Source organism: Rhagoletis pomonella, unplaced genomic scaffold (assembly GCF_013731165.1).
Source record: "Rhagoletis pomonella isolate Grant_MI unplaced genomic scaffold, Rhpom_1.0 Rhpom_scaffold_00009, whole genome shotgun sequence".
In the NCBI taxonomy this organism is placed as follows: Eukaryota; Metazoa; Arthropoda; class Insecta; order Diptera; family Tephritidae; genus Rhagoletis; species Rhagoletis pomonella.
In genome coordinates this window covers 34,161,812-34,178,897 of record NW_023458563.1, presented here as the reverse complement: position 1 = coordinate 34,178,897, position 17,086 = coordinate 34,161,812, and the positions used below count along the sequence as shown (strand labels likewise).

The 17,086-nt window shown below is 37.1% G+C and overlaps 2 protein-coding genes across 2 annotated transcripts in view; both read left to right on the top strand.

Annotated features, from left to right (window-relative positions):
- The first annotated feature begins 101 nt into the window (after nt 1–101).
- The window catches only part of LOC118745741, a 31,927-nt gene continuing 14,942 nt past the window's right edge, over nt 102–17,086 (top strand). Inside the window, exon 1 of the mRNA XM_036479380.1 lies at nt 102–1,236. Coding sequence (XP_036335273.1) covers nt 452–922 — 471 coding nt within the window. The 5' untranslated portion in view covers nt 102–451 and the 3' untranslated portion in view covers nt 923–1,236. The remainder of the gene's footprint in view (nt 1,237–17,086) is intronic.
- On the top strand, nt 11,996–12,967 carry LOC118745494. The gene has a single exon (XM_036478944.1). The coding sequence runs from the start codon at nt 11,996–11,998 to the stop codon at nt 12,965–12,967; it is 972 nt and encodes a 323-aa protein (XP_036334837.1).

The following is a 17,086-nucleotide window of genomic DNA, read 5'->3' as shown; positions in this document are numbered from 1 at the left end:
AATAATGACTTCCACCAACAACGAATTAACAAAACTTAGCCCGTTTGTAATTAAAAAAGGCATTGATGCTAAATCCACTCAAACCGATCAAATTAAGTAACTAAGAGATGGTTCCATCCTGTTCCTAGCCCGGAATGCTAAAGTAGCTGAAAAGTTCTTACAAACGAAACATCTTTCCAATTTGTGTATAATCACTGTCACATTACACGAAAACCTCAACACAGTAAAAGGAGTTGTATACGCACCCTGCCTGATTAACTTCAACGGTAACGAAATCGTTGAAGAACTAAAAAGTCAAGGCGTAGCTAAAATTTACAAATTCATTCGTACACAAGACGGAAAAACAGTACCAACTGGAAAAATTGTAATTACATTTGATCTTTACCAATTGCCAAAAACTTTGGACGTAGCATGGTATAAAGTACGGGTAGATCCCTACTTTCCCAACCCCATGATATGCCGAAATTGTCAACACCTAGTGCACACAAAAAATCGTTGCTCGAAACCCACTACCTGCGAAGGTTGTAGCTTACCCCCACACTCGCCAGACACATCCACTCGTAACCAATGCGCCAACTGCGTCAATGAACACTCCTCGGACACAAACTGTCCGCGATTCAACCAAATGAAAGAAGTACTGCAAATAAAAACTATTTACAAATGCTCGATAGGCGAAGCCTACAAAAAATATAACGAAAAGAACACGCTAACACATAGCACAAAGTCCTATGCATCTAAAGCTAAAATATCTCCTCACCTTAATCACTCAACAGCACCAGCAAGCAAACCATCAGCTTCATCAACAGCTCCACCCAGTCACCACTTTCTAATCTTACCAAAGAACTCATTAACCACAACGAATACTATATCCCGAGATCAGAAACAAAATCACCGTCCGACGAAACTTAACTCTAAGGCTTAACCTAGTAAATTCAAATTTACAAGGCTACAAGCTCTCTCCATACAAATGATCAACAGATTCAATACTTTGCAATGGTACATAAAAGGTTTCGTTAACAATAATATTGATCTCGAATTAATCCGCAAGGAACACAACCCACATTTGATTGCCCTACAAGAAACACACTGTCCTATTGGCTTCAACCCTATTGCTCCAAAGAACTACACAGCATACTACAACAATAACTCACACACATACGCTAATCAAGGAGTCGGAATCTTGATTAAATCGAACATACCACACAAGCACACTCCAATTGCTTCTCCAAAATATAAGTATTGAAGTTACACTGAACTTAAATTTTTCAGTAATCTCCTTATATATATACTAGCTTATACCCCGCGCTTTTATACAAATATGAAAAATAATTTAATGATGTTAGATTTTATTTCTGTGCCCATTTCGTTATAGCTCGTTATTTTTTAAGCGAGTTAAGGTATTTAGGCCATTTAAAACTATGAAATTATAAAATCTCGTCTGCGCGCTAGGCATACGAAAGATATCAATCCCTCTAAGTTTACCTTAAAATGGTTCCAGGTATACGACGAGTAAACATGTAACCTTCTTGGAGGTGCCACGGCGGGTTCTAATATTTCCAACTCAAATTTAGTAACCTGGCCTTGATAAAATACCACTTCTCATTACTGTAGCAAATGCCTCAAGAGAGCTTTAGATTATAAGGCCGAACCCGGCTCTCCCTTTTCCATTAAATGACATTTTTGCTATCAGTACGGCACTTATAAAATAAATCTCCATAACAAATTTAAAATACTTCCAAAGATTTTCTATCCTTCCAGAGATATGTATTAAGAAATTTTTAGTATGTAAGGGAGGCGACATGCCTCCTTTTTTAATAACTCACATTTTTTCCATGAGCAATTGAAACATTTTGTATACACAACTCCATACCAAGTTCCAGTATTCTTCCACAAACACTTCCAGGGAGATGTGGGCAAGAAAAAGTCAATTTGTACCGAAAGTGCCACGCCCCTTTTTCTTATGACCCTAATCTTCTTTCATGAATTTAGAATTGATTTTACATACCCCAGTACCAAGTTCAGTACTCTACCATGAACACCTCTAGAGATATGCAGTATAAAAGTAAATTTGTACGGGAGGTACCATGCCCCCTTTTCGAATAAGGCAAATTTTTCTCCCTGAGTATGGAATTAATTTTGTGTACACATCTCGGTGCCAAGTTCCCGTCCTCTGCAATAAACACCTCCAGAGATATGCAGCATAGAAAAATCAATTTGCATGGGAGTTGCCACATCACCTTTTCCAATAACTCTCATTTTTCTCCATGAGTATGGTATTAGTTTCACTTACATACATACATATGTATTTCCATACCAACCTTGAGTACTTTACCCCAAACATTTGAAGGGATATGCAATATGAAACTTTCAGTTAGTATGGGAGGTGCTACGCCCCTTTTCCAAAAACGTCAATTTTTCTCCGTGAATATGAACATGATTTCACACAGTGTTGGAAAACTGTTAATCTGGTTAACGATTAAAAATTAACGATTAAAATGTTAATCGCGTTTGACGATTAAAATTAATTAGTCGTTATCAACTGTACGATTAATGATAACATTTTTTGAATCGTTAATCGCTGGCTGCGATTACGTTTAATTAATTTAAAACATTAATCGTTAATCCAATTAAAAACAAAATCTGATTAATTTGTCTAGTTTGTCCGAGTTTGAAACCAAACACCAGTTATAGTAATTATTTTGTGTTTTACGCTTATAAAAAGCACATAATATAAAAAAATTATAAATATTGTTATTAGTAATACATAAACTGGGAACTTTTACAAACCTAGTTTGTAAAACGTTTGTTGGTATATATATTAATGAAAATGCACACGAAATTGCTTAGATGGATGGGGAAATCCTACTTAGACATACCGGATTAACTTGCTTTGTGTGCACAGGGAAATTCCAGTATAACTTAATTAATCACCACTTGATCAAATTAAGAGTTAATGATTAAAAATTAATTTTTTAATCGCGGTCACGATTAACTGTTTAGTCAGATTAAAATTAATCAGGATTAACTGTAATCAGATTGAATTTAATCGAATTAACTAACTGATTAAAACATCAATCGATTAATGCCATCATTGATTTCACATAGATATCACTATACCAAGTTTCAGTTCTCTCCCACAAATACTTCCAGAGATATGTATGTAATATGAAAATTCCAATTTGTATGGGAGGGCCTTCCTTCCGAAATCCGTAGTAAGTGTACTAAATTTCGTTCTAATCGGAAAATCGGTTAAGGAAGTAGCCTGTTTTTCAATCCAGGTCATAAAAAATCTTTGAGCAAAATTTCATTTCCATACAGGTGGCAATTCTTAAAAAAGTAGCCGATTTTCCAGTCTAGGTCATAAGCTATCTGTGTGCAAACTTTCATGCAAATCAGTTCTGTCATTTACGCGTATTAATTTAATTAAACTTTCCTAATACGTGATAACTCTTAAAATAGTAGCCTATGTTCCAACATAGGTCATAAGCTATCTCTGTGCGAAATGTCATGCAAATCTGTTAAGTCGTTTGGGCGTATTAATTTAATTAAAACTTTTTTAACAGGTGGTAACTCTTCCAAAAAATTAGCCTATTTCCCACTGTAGGTCATAAGCTATCAGCTCGCAAAATTTCATGCAAATCCGTTCAGACTTTTCTGCGTATTAGTTTAATTAAACTTGTTTAGCAGGTTGTAACTCTTAAAAAAAAGGAGCCTATTTTTCAACCTAGCTCATAAGCTATCTGTGTGAAAACCTCCATGCAAATCAGTTCATTCATTTCCGCGTATTAATTAAATTAAACATTTCTAACAGGTGGCAACTCTTAAAAATAGCCTACTTTCTAACGTAGGTCATAAGCTATCTGTGTGCAAAATTTCATGCAAATCCGTTTAGTCGTTTCCGCGTATTAGTTAAATCAAACTTTTTTAACAGGTGGCAACACTTCCAAAAAAATTAACCTATTTCTCACTGTAGGTCATAAGCTATCTGCTAGCAAAATTTCATGCAAATCCATTCAGTCGTTTCCGCGTACTAATTTAATGAAACTTTTTTAACAGATGGCAACTCTTAAAAAAATAGCCTATTAACCAATCTGGCCCATAAGCTATCTGCGTACAAAATTTAATGCAAATCCGTTCAGTCGTTTCCGCGTGATGATTTCCCAACCATCCAAACATACAAACTTTCACATTTATAATATTAGTAACATAAGATTAGTAAGATAGTAAGATTAGTAAGATTAGTAAGATAGTAAGATTAGTAAGATTGGTTATAATTATTGGGAGTCTCCGGAAGAGAAATAGAGTTTTCCGATTAAAAAGTATTCAGCCCTATTCTGCATTTCGACTCGAATCGAAATTTTCTCCGTTTGGCAACTTTGGTATTTTGCGTTCCGTTTCCTTTCGATCAATCTTCGAAATTTACGATTATATCTATTCTACATTTCGATCGTAGTTCCGTTTTTCTAAGTTGCAAATTTTTTGAGGAGAACGTTTCGATTGTTGTTTTCGTGGGTTTAAATAATAAAATTTTATAAAAAAAAACAAGTAAAATATACTGTGCGTGATTGCGAAAGTCATCGTAAATGAGTTTTCTAGATTTCTGTGTTTTCGCGAGCGGTAATACGGGCAATACGAAAAATTGGCTCAAATAATGGCAACCATAAGGGATATTGAGAGAGGTTTTCATAGAGGAAGCACAGGTGGTTTTGTTTTCATTATCTATAAATAAGACTGTGAAATGTACTGAACACAATTTATTCTTTGTATATAAAATTAATAGAGGTATGTACATACATACACACATACATACATAAAATGTGAAGTTACATAAAAAGATGCTTTTATTATTGCACTCGTTTTTACTAACTTTTAAAAAGAGGTGCGTATGTTGTCTCGAATTCGATTTGCTATGGAAGGATAAGTTTGTTCTTCCCCTCCTCCTGACGGATTTCAAAATGGAATTCATTTGCGTTCAAATCTTCCACTCTGTAGCAAATGCAAATGTTGTGTAGTGCTCAAACAACGTTTATAATTTCACTGGCGTTGAGCGGTGAGAATGCAGTTCAATATGAATTTCTTATAATTCTTCACTCATCTGAAAAAGATCAAACATGTCCCTAAATCTCTGTCTTTCAACTTCCCCATCAGCAATCTGGGACTCGTTCTCCTCTTCAAGCAATAACGCCGCGGCTATGGATTTCATTTTTATAATTATGTTTCCACTTAAATAAAGCACGAACCAAATTTTATTTTTAAATTACAGTGATGCTAGATATATTTAGTTATTTTAAAATATTTACAAACTTTAACTTAATAAGCTGCTATAGTTTGGTGGCAAATATTTCTTTGTTTTGTTTCGAATTCACACATTCCTAGGCAAACAGCTGATTTCTAAAGATGTTTTCTCTTGTTGTTGTTGTTGTAGCAGCATACAAATTCCCCAAAGACTTTTTGGGGAGTGTTGCTGGAGTGACAGTCCTTGGCCAGATATAAATCTGGGTCGTTCCGGTTACGTAGACCCGACTGTCGTGGGAACGGATTTCTCTCTCCCTCTTCCTCTTTCGATTCGATCGTAATGCAGAATACCTAACTTCGATTCTTGCGGAGCGGAGTGCGGGAACGTGATCGAAATGCAGAATAGGGCTAATTAATTTTCAAGAATTCTGTACCATCTCTTCGAAAGGTTGTTTTTCCCCATATAAAATACATGGAAAGCTTTGAGCGCTTTGAGCGGCCTCTAAATATTTTTTGATTTAAAAATAAAAAATAGGGGTATATTTTTTTTTTTGTATAGAACAATAATAGGGGGTGAGAGCATAATTATTCCGAGTTTACTTTTTCACGTGCATTTTTGGAGCACCCTAGTCTACACTCACTACACTTTATTACATAGAGTCTACACTACTACAGCTCGGCCAATCTGACCTAATAATGGATGGACCTCCATCCGTTTAATATATATTTGTATCGATAACACTTATGAACTAATCGTTTATGGCTTTGTGCCGCTTCCGATCGCTTTCCCTGTTTCTTTACTCTTCAACAGTTTTATATTACATCCTTCTATTATGCTGTCATTGGGTATTTGAGTAATTTGTCTTTTTTCTATGTCTCTGATTACGTAGTGGTCATTTGTCAGTTTTTTATGTACGATGGATGGTTACGGTGACCATGTTTATGGGAGCCGAATACGTAACAAAAAATAATTCTGATTATATTTTCTACAAAAGCTACCAGATCTTAAAATCGTCAATGGTCCTAGATGTATTAGCCCTGAAACAGCATCCTTATAGTAACATCACAAATTTGTAGGATATTTTTTTGTAACTGCAAATTTTAAGTATGTAGCTGTAGTAGAAAAGTTGAATGATAATTGGCTTCTTCCGCCATTCTGTTTTGGGTTTCTTGTAAATCTTGGAAAATCGTATACATCCAGCTTCACTACTTGGAAACCACGTTCTCTCGGCGAGATTATTGTAGAGATGTTGCCTGGTATCCTTCTGCAAATAGATGACAAATTGATCCAGTGCTGGATCGTAAATTTCCAACTCGGAACGACTCTTCTAGAATATCTTCTATTGATTTGCTGGTGGAGATATTTGGTGAAGACACATCTGCAGGAGTTGCTTGAGTAGGTACAATTATGGACGACGTGGATATGATTTCTGTGGTACGAAATGAATAAGACGTTAGGGTCCGTCTAAATAAATTATAAAATTTAAAAATATATATTACAAAATATACCTGAAAATTTTCGGCGTAAGTGTTCGTAACCCAATTTGATGGCGGAAAATTTATTGTCAGTTCCAAAAACGTCGGGCACCTTCGCTGTTTAAGAGTAGAATTACTGAATTCTTCAATGAATATTTGCTTAATTTGTCTTGCGGGCTATCAATTGCTTTTGAACAAAAATAAGCGAGTGCATCAATAAATGTAGATGACGCTCGGCTTGCACCTATAGGCTGTCTATATGATTATTATTATAATATTAATGAATCTATTGAAATACTAAATAATTTATTAAAATATCAATTTTATGATATTGAAGAAATTGTTAATTTTTTTAACTAATCTATATAATGTTATTGTCGGCCGCTGTGGTAAGCTGTGCGCGCTTCCACTCCGCTGCGCCTGGGTTCAAGCCCTGGTAAAAGCAACATCGAAAAAAAAAATAGAAAAAGTGTTTTTTTCTTAACAGCGGTCGTCCCTCGGCAGGCAATGGCAAACCTCCGAGTGTATTTCTGCCATGAAAAACAGCTTCTCATAAAAATACAATCGCCGTTTGGAGTCGGCGTAAAACTGTAGGTCCCTCCTCTTTTTGTGACAACATCAAGGCGCACGCCACAAATCGGAGGAGAAGCTCGGCCAAACACTAACATATGTGTAAGCGCCAATCTATTATTATTATATAATGTTATTGATAAAATAATTCCGAAAAAGTACGATATTAATTTTATCTCCTCCAAATGCCGGTAAAAATTTATATTTTTATGTGTTTTTACATTATTGTTTAAATTTTGGACACGTTGGCAATTTTAACATATATTGTTCATTTCCTTTAATGGAATGTGTTGATAGTAGAATTATTCTTTGGAATGAACCTTTGTTGGAACCATCTGCCGCTGAAACTTTAAAAGTGTTATTTGGAGGTGATACTGTATGGCTAAAGTAAAATACTGTAATTATGCTATAATTATGAGAACTCCAGTAATTGTGTTGTCAAATAGTGATATATTTGCAAGCGATTCAGCTTTTCGATCTAGAACGTTTGTGTATAATGTGTTTTAGCACCTTTTCTTGACGGTGTTACGCATTTTTTTCATACAAGGTAAGTATGTTCGACAATTTTTTGATAAGGAAGCAAATGTGCAGCACCTTGCCCTTGAACTTTATTATACTAAGTTTTTATGAGCTACAATACTGCAAACCAAAATTTTTTCAAAAAGTTTGAAATTTTGGTGGAATTCTGCAGAATTTTCGTAGTTTTTGCGCGAAGTCAAAAATTTGGATTCACTAAAATTATTGCTGTTTGTTAGGAAATGGGCTTTACTTTCATACAAAAATTATAAACATTAAATAAACAAAAGAAAAATAACCAAAAACCTTGCTAAAATGTTGAGTCCTAATTTATATTTTGGTCACTGTATATGTTTCTCGATTCGAATCACAAGCATCCAGACTAGAAAATAATAACTGTTACATCATATACCAACATCACTTTAAACTGGTCCATAGCCACGCAATTTTAATCAGCTGTTAAGCAGTGTTACCAAGTTTTGGATTTGAAAAAGCACTAAAACCCTAGAAAAAACGCGTTTTTTATATATTTTTATGTATTTATATATTTTTATAAAACAAACTAGCCAATGCCCGCTTGCTTCGCGGCGCCTAATCAGATCTTTTGCGTTGGCCAATACAAAAATAGCGTTTAAAAGCAAAAGCGGGGTGTAAAGTAAACATCTTTTGTTTAAAATGAAACGACTTAAGAGCAGAATCCTCCTCACATATAGGCCAAGAATGGTAGCGCTGTGATACCATATGGAATACTAATCCCTTCGATGTCATGAGTTTTGCCGATGGCCTTATTTCCACCTGTTAGCCCTATGGAAAGTAAATACGTCTAAGGTGAATATAGGGCCAAAAAAGACCAAACCCCGTGTGGGTTTCTATATATATCGGCTGCAGCGCAATCCATAAGGTCCCTTTTCTGCAAAACCACTGCTTGTCACGAAATGAATTCGCATTATGAATTTCAATCAGATTTTATAAAATATAGCGGGTTCATTTTTAGTAAACGAATTTTTCATTATACAGGCAGCGAATTTGAATGAAATCGGCTAATAAATACGACTTTTATAAGAAACTCTACTCCAGCGCCACCAGCGTGTTGTCTAGTAGGCTATAATAGGACCATATATGCAAGGTATAACCTCCGAAAATTTGAGTGTTTTTTAGTTCAGTCCGAGCAACGAAAACGGCTATAATTTTATGTATGTATGTACATATATGTTTGGAATGAAAAAAAGCATCATGAAAGTAATAAACGTTTCGAATTTGCATTAACAAAATCGGTTCATAAATAGGGCTTTTATCGGGTCCGTTTTTCGCAAATGCTTTTTTTATCATGCAGGTAGCTTATACTTTGAAATTGAACGAAATCGGTTCATAACTACGGCTTTTATAAATAACTCAACTCCCGCGCCACCTAGTGGGTCTATTTTTGGTAAACGTATTTTCCATCATGCTGGTCGCTTACATTTGAATTTAAAAGAAATCGGTTCATAAATACGATTTTTATAAATAACTCGACTCCAGCGCTACCTAGCGGGTCTATTTCTCGCATACGTATTTCCCATCATGGAGGTAGCACGCGTTTTGAATTTGAACGAAATCGGTTCATAAATACGGGTTTATAAATAACTCGACCCCAGCGCCACCTATCGAGTTTTCTGGTAGCCTATAATAGGACCATATATGTAAGGTATAACCTCTGAAAATTTTACTGAAATCTATGCAGTAGCTTTTGAGTTAACTCCGAACAACGAAAACGGCTATTATTTTATATATACATATATGGATAAAGTTTCGAATGGCACATTCAATGGCTTTGTAAGCAATCTTTCTAGTTGTAAAAAACAAAACAAAAACATAGTGTATTCTTTACACTTTATATACTAAAACAATCAGTCCCAGGTATAAAAATAATACAAATTACATATCGAGCTCAAAGATAATATTGTCATCATTATTTTGGACTTCTTCTGGCCACAAAACTGACTTGATGTCAAATTCAGAGGGTATATAAATGGAAATGTTAACTTCATCAGGTATTTTGTATCTCTCGCAGCAACATTTGTACGCCTAAGTGCGTTTTTAATATGTAATATAATAATAGATTGGCGCTTACACATATGTTAGTGTTTGGCCGAGCTTCTCCTCCGTTTTGTGGCGTGCGCCTTGATGTTGTCACACAAAGCGGAGGGACCTACAGTTTTACGCCGACTCCGAACGGCGGTTTTATTTTTATGAGAAGCTGTTTTTTGCATGGCAGAAATACACTCGGAGGTTTGCCATTGCCTGCCGGGGGACGACCGCTGTTAAGAAAAACCCTGTTTTCTATATTTTTTTTTTGCGATATTGCTTTGACCAGGGCTTGAACCCAGGTGTTTTGGAGTGGAACCGCGCACTGCTTACCACTACACTACTTCGGCCGACGACGTTTTTAATATGTAGCAATGATTTAACGGAATGCAATGACATGCGGTTACGGATTTTAGTCTTAAAAATGTTCATAGCACTGAAAACACGCTCAACTTCTGCATTAGAGTAATGGCAGATGTCTAATCGCTAAGCAGTCTTCATAGGATTTGACTTTTACCCAAAACTCGGTAGTGGACACTATGTTTTCCCATTGCATCAAATGAATGTTTCGCCAATGTTGCTATTAATAAAAACGTGACTTGCAGTTGACGATGTTGAAAGAAGAGAGAGTTTATTTCAAGGTTTTAGTGTATTAGTTCACAATTTGTACATAACAGGGTTGTATTGTTTAGTATATTTCAATACCCCTACTATAGCAAACAAGCGATAAAGTTTACAAATTTTCTATGTATTGAACTCCCAGCTTATTAAGTAAATTGTAATGTTTTATACTACATTAGCCCTTTGTAAATAAATCAGCAGGCATGTCGGCTGTAGGCAAATACATAATATTTAATATCTTTCCGTTTACACATTCTCGGCTGAAGTGATATCGGATATCAATGTGTTTACTTCTTTTATGAACTATAGGATTTCCCTTCAGCTTCTGTGCGCTCTGATTGTCATTAAATAAGTTAATGGTATACATGGTTTTTGTTATTTCAAATTGTAAGTTTCTTAAATATTTAGCCTCTTTGCAAGCGTCTGAGATACCCATGTGTTACCAACAAATAACACCTCCGGACAACTTGAAACACATGCCAGTGTAGGAATTTCTATCTACAGTATTGTTAGCCCAGTCGGCATCAACAAATCCTTCTACTTCTGAGCATTCATTAGCTGTGTACTTTATGCCATAATTTTTGGTTCTCTTTAAATATTTTAGAATTCGTTTCGCATATGCTCTTTTGTAAAACATTGATTAAATTGGCTAAGAAAACCTACAGCGTATGCAATATCTGGTCTAGTCAAGACAGCTAAATACATAAGACTTCCTATTAACTGTTGATACGGAAAGTTGATTTCGCAAATGTTTTCGCGAATAATAGATAACTTACTCTCCATTGGTGTATCTACAGTTTCACAATCATTCATGTTAAAATTTTGCAATACTTGATCAACACACTTATTTTGACATAAGGATATTTTTCAAATTTGTTTGTAATTACATTTATACCAAGACATTTTTTGATTTCGCCCAAATCTTTGATTTTAAATTTACTGGCTAGCTAGGAGTTTTAAAAATTTAGTTTCAGTATTATCGTTTAAAAAAATTAAGAAATCATCTACGTAAAGCGTAACAATAGTTTTGGATTGATCTTTTACTTTTGTATACCAGCAAGGCTCTAATTTAGATATTTGGTAGCCAATTGCCAGTAAACACTCATCTACCTTTTTGTACCAGGCCCTTGAGGATTGCTTGAGGCCATAGATTGCCTTTGTTAATTTTCATACCTTTGTGGTAACCCTAAGTTTCGCATTGAAATCGTACACGATATGGCAATTGCATTTTTAGCATACTCTTCTTATTTAGACATTCGCATTAAATTTTCCCGCTACTCAATACGAACCTTCTAGAAATATTTTCGGCAGGTGATCGGAGTACTTAAATTCCTGCTTCAACAAATACTGTATTCATTACCGGTTCTAATCTTGTCACGTGATCACAGACAGTGATATTGTATAATTTTAGTGGACATATCTGTAGATAATTATAGAGTTAAATAAAGACTATTGAAGTAAATTGTCCAAAGTGGTGACCCCGAAGAAGTGAACGCGTACAACAAGCTACAACATGCCACCTGGCGAGGAAGAGCAAGGTGCTAGTGGAGCACCCACGAATTACGTGCACAGCGGCGTCACACCGCCAAAACCAATGCAGCACATGACAGCTCAAAGCTATACTGTTGACAGCCTCGCCATGAGGGTGCCTGTTCCAACATTACACGGGCATTCCATCAACAACATAGAGTCCTGGTTCACGCGACTAGAGGCGTACTTTTCAATCATCGGCTTCGGTAAAATGAATGCTGATCAGCGTGACCAAGCCAAGTTCAATATTGCGGTTATGCACATGGATGAAAGGCTCCATGAACAGACTTTTGAATTTATCCGCAATCCACCGGAGAAATGCCAGTACGACGCTCTACGACAAGCAATTTTCGCCAGATTCCCCACATCACCCATGGCAAGATTGGAGCAGCTAACATCAGGAATTCAGCTTGGTGACAACAAACCGAGTTTCCTATTAACCCAGCTGCAACGAACCGATGTAACACGAGACCAGCAACTCATAAAGGACTTCTGGATACAACGACTACCAGTCTCAGCACGCGCAGTCATCGCTGGAGTTACAATAGCAAATCCTGAAATGACGGTCGAACAGCTAGCATCAACCGCGGACGAAATTGTTGATGCCGTACGGGTCAATAGCGTCGATGCAGTGTCATCATACGAACCACAGTATCCTAACCTCAAAAAACCACAAACAACGAGCTTGACTAGCAATAATGGAACTAGCTTGGATGACCGTGTCAGTCAGATGGAGCGCACTTTAGCTCGCATTGAGAAAAAACTTTCATCAACAAACCCAAACCGCAGCCGCTCGGTTACACGACGTCAAGACCACAGCTCTTCAAGTCACCGTAGCCAATTTCAACAACGGAACAATGAACAGCAGATTTGCTGGTACCACAAGAAGTTTAACGCACAAGCCAAGAAGTGCAACAGCCCGTGCAGTTTTTCTCAACAGTGTCCAAAAAACTAAGCACTTCGGTGGCATTGCCATCTAATGTCACCGAATCATATAGCGCGTCCCCAAACATACTATCAAACGCAGCAAGTTCAAACCTCAAACAAATACATTTTTCTTCTACTAATCGCCTTTTTATTCATGATGCCTTATCAAAAAAACAAGTTTTTAATAGATACTGGGGCAGACGTGTCTTTACTTAAGGCCACACCACAAGACCGACTTCGGAAGTTTAACACATCGCCAAAACTATATCCTGCTAATCAGTCAACCATCGATACCTTTGGTCAAGTGAGGGTCAAGCTTGACCTGGGTTTTCGGCGCTCCTTTGAATGGATTTTCTTGGTAGCGGATACGCCTTACAGCATTATTGGTGCAGATTTTTTGCGACATTTTAATATAATTATCGACCTCAAAAATGCCACAATCATTGATAAAGAAACGAATTTGAAAAGTTATGCCATCGCAACGGTAGACCTATCAACACCAACCCCAAAACTTTTCGACATTAACCACAAACACACACATCTCTCCTCACCTTACGATTTGCGAGCGGCAACAACCACTGTGACACATTGTATTGAAACTTCTGGCCCACCAGTTTTGGTTTAAGAAACGCCGTTTGGTTTAAGAAACGCTGCGCAAACGTTCCAAAGGCATATGAACGAAGTTCTTAGCGGCCTGGACTACGCCTTCTGCTACTTGGACGATAGTTGCATTTCATCAGAGACACCACAGAAACATGAACAACATCTTTGTAGAGTTCTGGAACGTTTACGAAAACACAACTTAAGCATCAACATTTCAAAATGCGTTTTTGGTGAGTCACAAATTGAATTTTTAGGTCATCTAGTCACACCAAACGGCATCAAGCCATTGCCGCAAAAAATTGACGTAATCAAGGAATATCCCTTGCCCAAGACAGCTGCCGAATTAAAAAGATTCCTGGCAATGGTAAACTTCAACCGTCGTTTTCTTCATCACGCATTGACTCACCAACAACCTCTTTTGTCTTTAATAAATGGCAACAAGAAAAACGACCAGACACCAATTCACTGGGACAACAAAGCAATCGAACACTTTGAAGGGTGCAAACGTGACCTCATAAACGCAACATCACTTGCACACCCCGCTCCCGACGCGGACATTGTCTTATGTACAGATGCCAGCGACAGTGCAATCGGTGCAGCCACACATTCGCATTTTTTTCGAAAAAATTTAACAGCGCACAGAAGAAATACTGTACGTATGACCGGGAACTGCTGGCTATTTACGAGGCAGTCAAGTCAGATACCTCCTCGAGGGTCGTAACTTTACAATTGCTACGGACCACAAACCACTCACCTACGCATTTTCGCAGAAAACCGAAAACGCTTCTCCTCGGCGGTTGAGATATTTGGACCTAATTAGCCAATTTTCGACACGTATTGTACACCTTCCAGGCGCGTCCAACACACCAGCAGATGCTTTATCGCGGATTAACGCTCTACACATCAACGATGAAATCGACTACGATGAAATAGCACGCGAACAACAGCATTGCCAGGAACTTCAGGCAATCCTAGATTCTAATACATCCTCTTTGCAATTAAAATCCGTGCAGCTACCAGACTCAGAAGCCAGAATCATCTGTGATTTTTCAGGTTCAGTAGCACGACCTTATGTGCCACCAGCATGCCGTACTGCAGTCATCCGGAAGTATCATAATCTCAGCCATGGAGGCAGAAAAGCAACTACTCGACTAATAAAACAACGTTTCGTTTGGAAAAACATGGAATCAGAGATTGCCAAGTTCACTAAACACTGTTTGACATGTCAACGTACCAAAGTAGGTAGACATATATTCTCTCCACTAATGAAGTATGCTCTGCCATCACAAAGGTTCGAACATTTGAACATCGATCTTATTGGTCCGTTACCACCATCGAATAACTTCAAATACTGCTTAACAATAATAGACCGGTTTACACGATGGCCGGAAGCAATACCAATTAGCGACATCAATGCAGACACGGTTGCATCCGCTTTAATAAATGGTTGGATTAAACATTTTGGTGTACCTCTACGAATAACCACCGACCAGGGCAGGCAGTTTGAATCACAACTATTTAACGAGCTGTCGCGTGTCCTCGGTGTGTCACATTTACGTACAACTGCCTACCATCCACAAGCCAATGGTATCATAGAGAGGTTTCATCGCACACTTAAATCGGCAATAACATGTACAAACTCAAGCAACTGGTCCCAAAAGCTTCCAATTATTCTACTTGGCCTTCGTTCAACCCATAAACCAGACATTAACTCCACCCCCGCAGAGTTGGTATACGGAACAACTCTGAAGTTACCCGGCGATTTCTTCGTGCAGACAAAATACGTTCCGCAGTCAGAGTTCGTACAACAACTAATAGAGAACATGCACGACATCCAGCCAACTGATACATCGCATCACCACAAACAAAAACCGTTCATTTATCCAACTCTGGAGAAAGCAACTCATGTTTTCGTGCGCAATGACGCAGTGAAACCACCACTAACACCGGCATACGAGGGGCCGTGCAAAGTAGAACTACGTAACAACAAGATGTATAAGGTCTGGCTACGAAACAAACTCATTAACGTTTCAATAGACAGGGTAAAGCCAGCGCACATCCTCAACGAAGATAACACCCCAACAACGTACGAAAGATGTCACAACATCGCTGAAAAACAAACTCGCAGTGGTCGTAAAGTTCGACTTCCACTTCGCTTCGCTCCATAAAAGTATAGCAGGGGTGTACTGTGGTAACCCTAAGTTTCGCATTGAAATCGTACACGATATGGCAACTGCATTTTTAGCATACTCTTCTTATTTAGACATTCTAGAAATATTTTCGGCAGGTGATCGGAGTACTTAAATTCCTGCTTCAACAAATACTGTATTCATTACCGGTTCTAATCTTGTCACGTGATCACAGACAGTGATATTGTATAATTTTAGTGGACATATCTGTAGATAATTATAGAGTTAAATAAAGACTATTGAAGTAAATTGTCCAAACCTTGTTACATCAGGAAACATTTCTGGTATCGACATGCAAATAGTTTCCTCAAGATCTCCGTTCAAAAAGGCAGTTGTTACAACGAGATTAATCGTTTGAAGCCCAAGCTGAACTGATAACGCAAATAACATCCTTAGTAATGTAGAAGTATGTATAACAACTGGAGAAAAAGTTTCTTTAAATTATACACCCTCCTCTTGGGAATACCCTTTGGCAACTAAGCGAGCGCGAAAACGTAGTTTGTTATCAGCATCATATTTATTCCTCAGAACCCATTTGCATTTTACTATCTTACCGTTCTGTGGAGTGTCAACTAACTCCCACGCTTCGTTGTAGAGCTGCAAAAACATCGGAGCACTATTGATAGTATCGATGTTTAAATATTTTTTTGAAAACATCGATGTTTTTCTTACAATCGATGTTTTTAGAGCATGTGACATCATTGGAAAGTTTATCCGTTGCTGATTTGGGGCAGGCAAGAAGTATAAAAAATAAAGCGTAATAAACTCATAATCTTTAACAGAACGCTAAAGCGTAACAACAAGGCCAAAAAGTTTAAGCTTACAGCCTGCTGTCTTAATTTTTCCCTACGAAATAATGGAACGGGCATATATAGCTGTTGTAAACAAGGGTGCCTGGTACTCTTCACAAACAAACTTTAGCAAACCATAGTAGAAAGCTTATCAAATTTCTTAAGAACTTCGTACTGCTTAAGAAAATTTGGCTCTATAAATTTTTCTTGACCATTTCTTGGGCTTTTTTTTATTTGTCGAACTAAATAAATGTTTGAAAATAATCATGATATAAAAATTTGAAGAAACCGCAGCGAGACAGCCTGAACATTTTTGAAGTTTGCTAACATACCGAAAATGTTTTCAAATTTTCAATATCACAAATACATTCTCACTTCCATTCTCAAATAAAAGAAAATTTGAATGTTTTCATATACTTGTTTTTTGTTTTACTTGAGTTGCTCTCAAAATTTCAATTTTATAAAGTGGACAAACTTCAAAAAATAAATGATGGCCGACGAACTGAGCGAGCGGTTTTACCTTGAAATACTTGTATCTTGGAAAATAATAACATATAAAAAGAG

What these genes read in the sequence shown, in the direction of transcription:
- LOC118745494 (XM_036478944.1), top strand. Translation starts at nt 11,996, where the DNA reads ATGCCACCTGGCGAGGAAGAGCAAGGTGCTAGTGGAGCACCCACGAAT.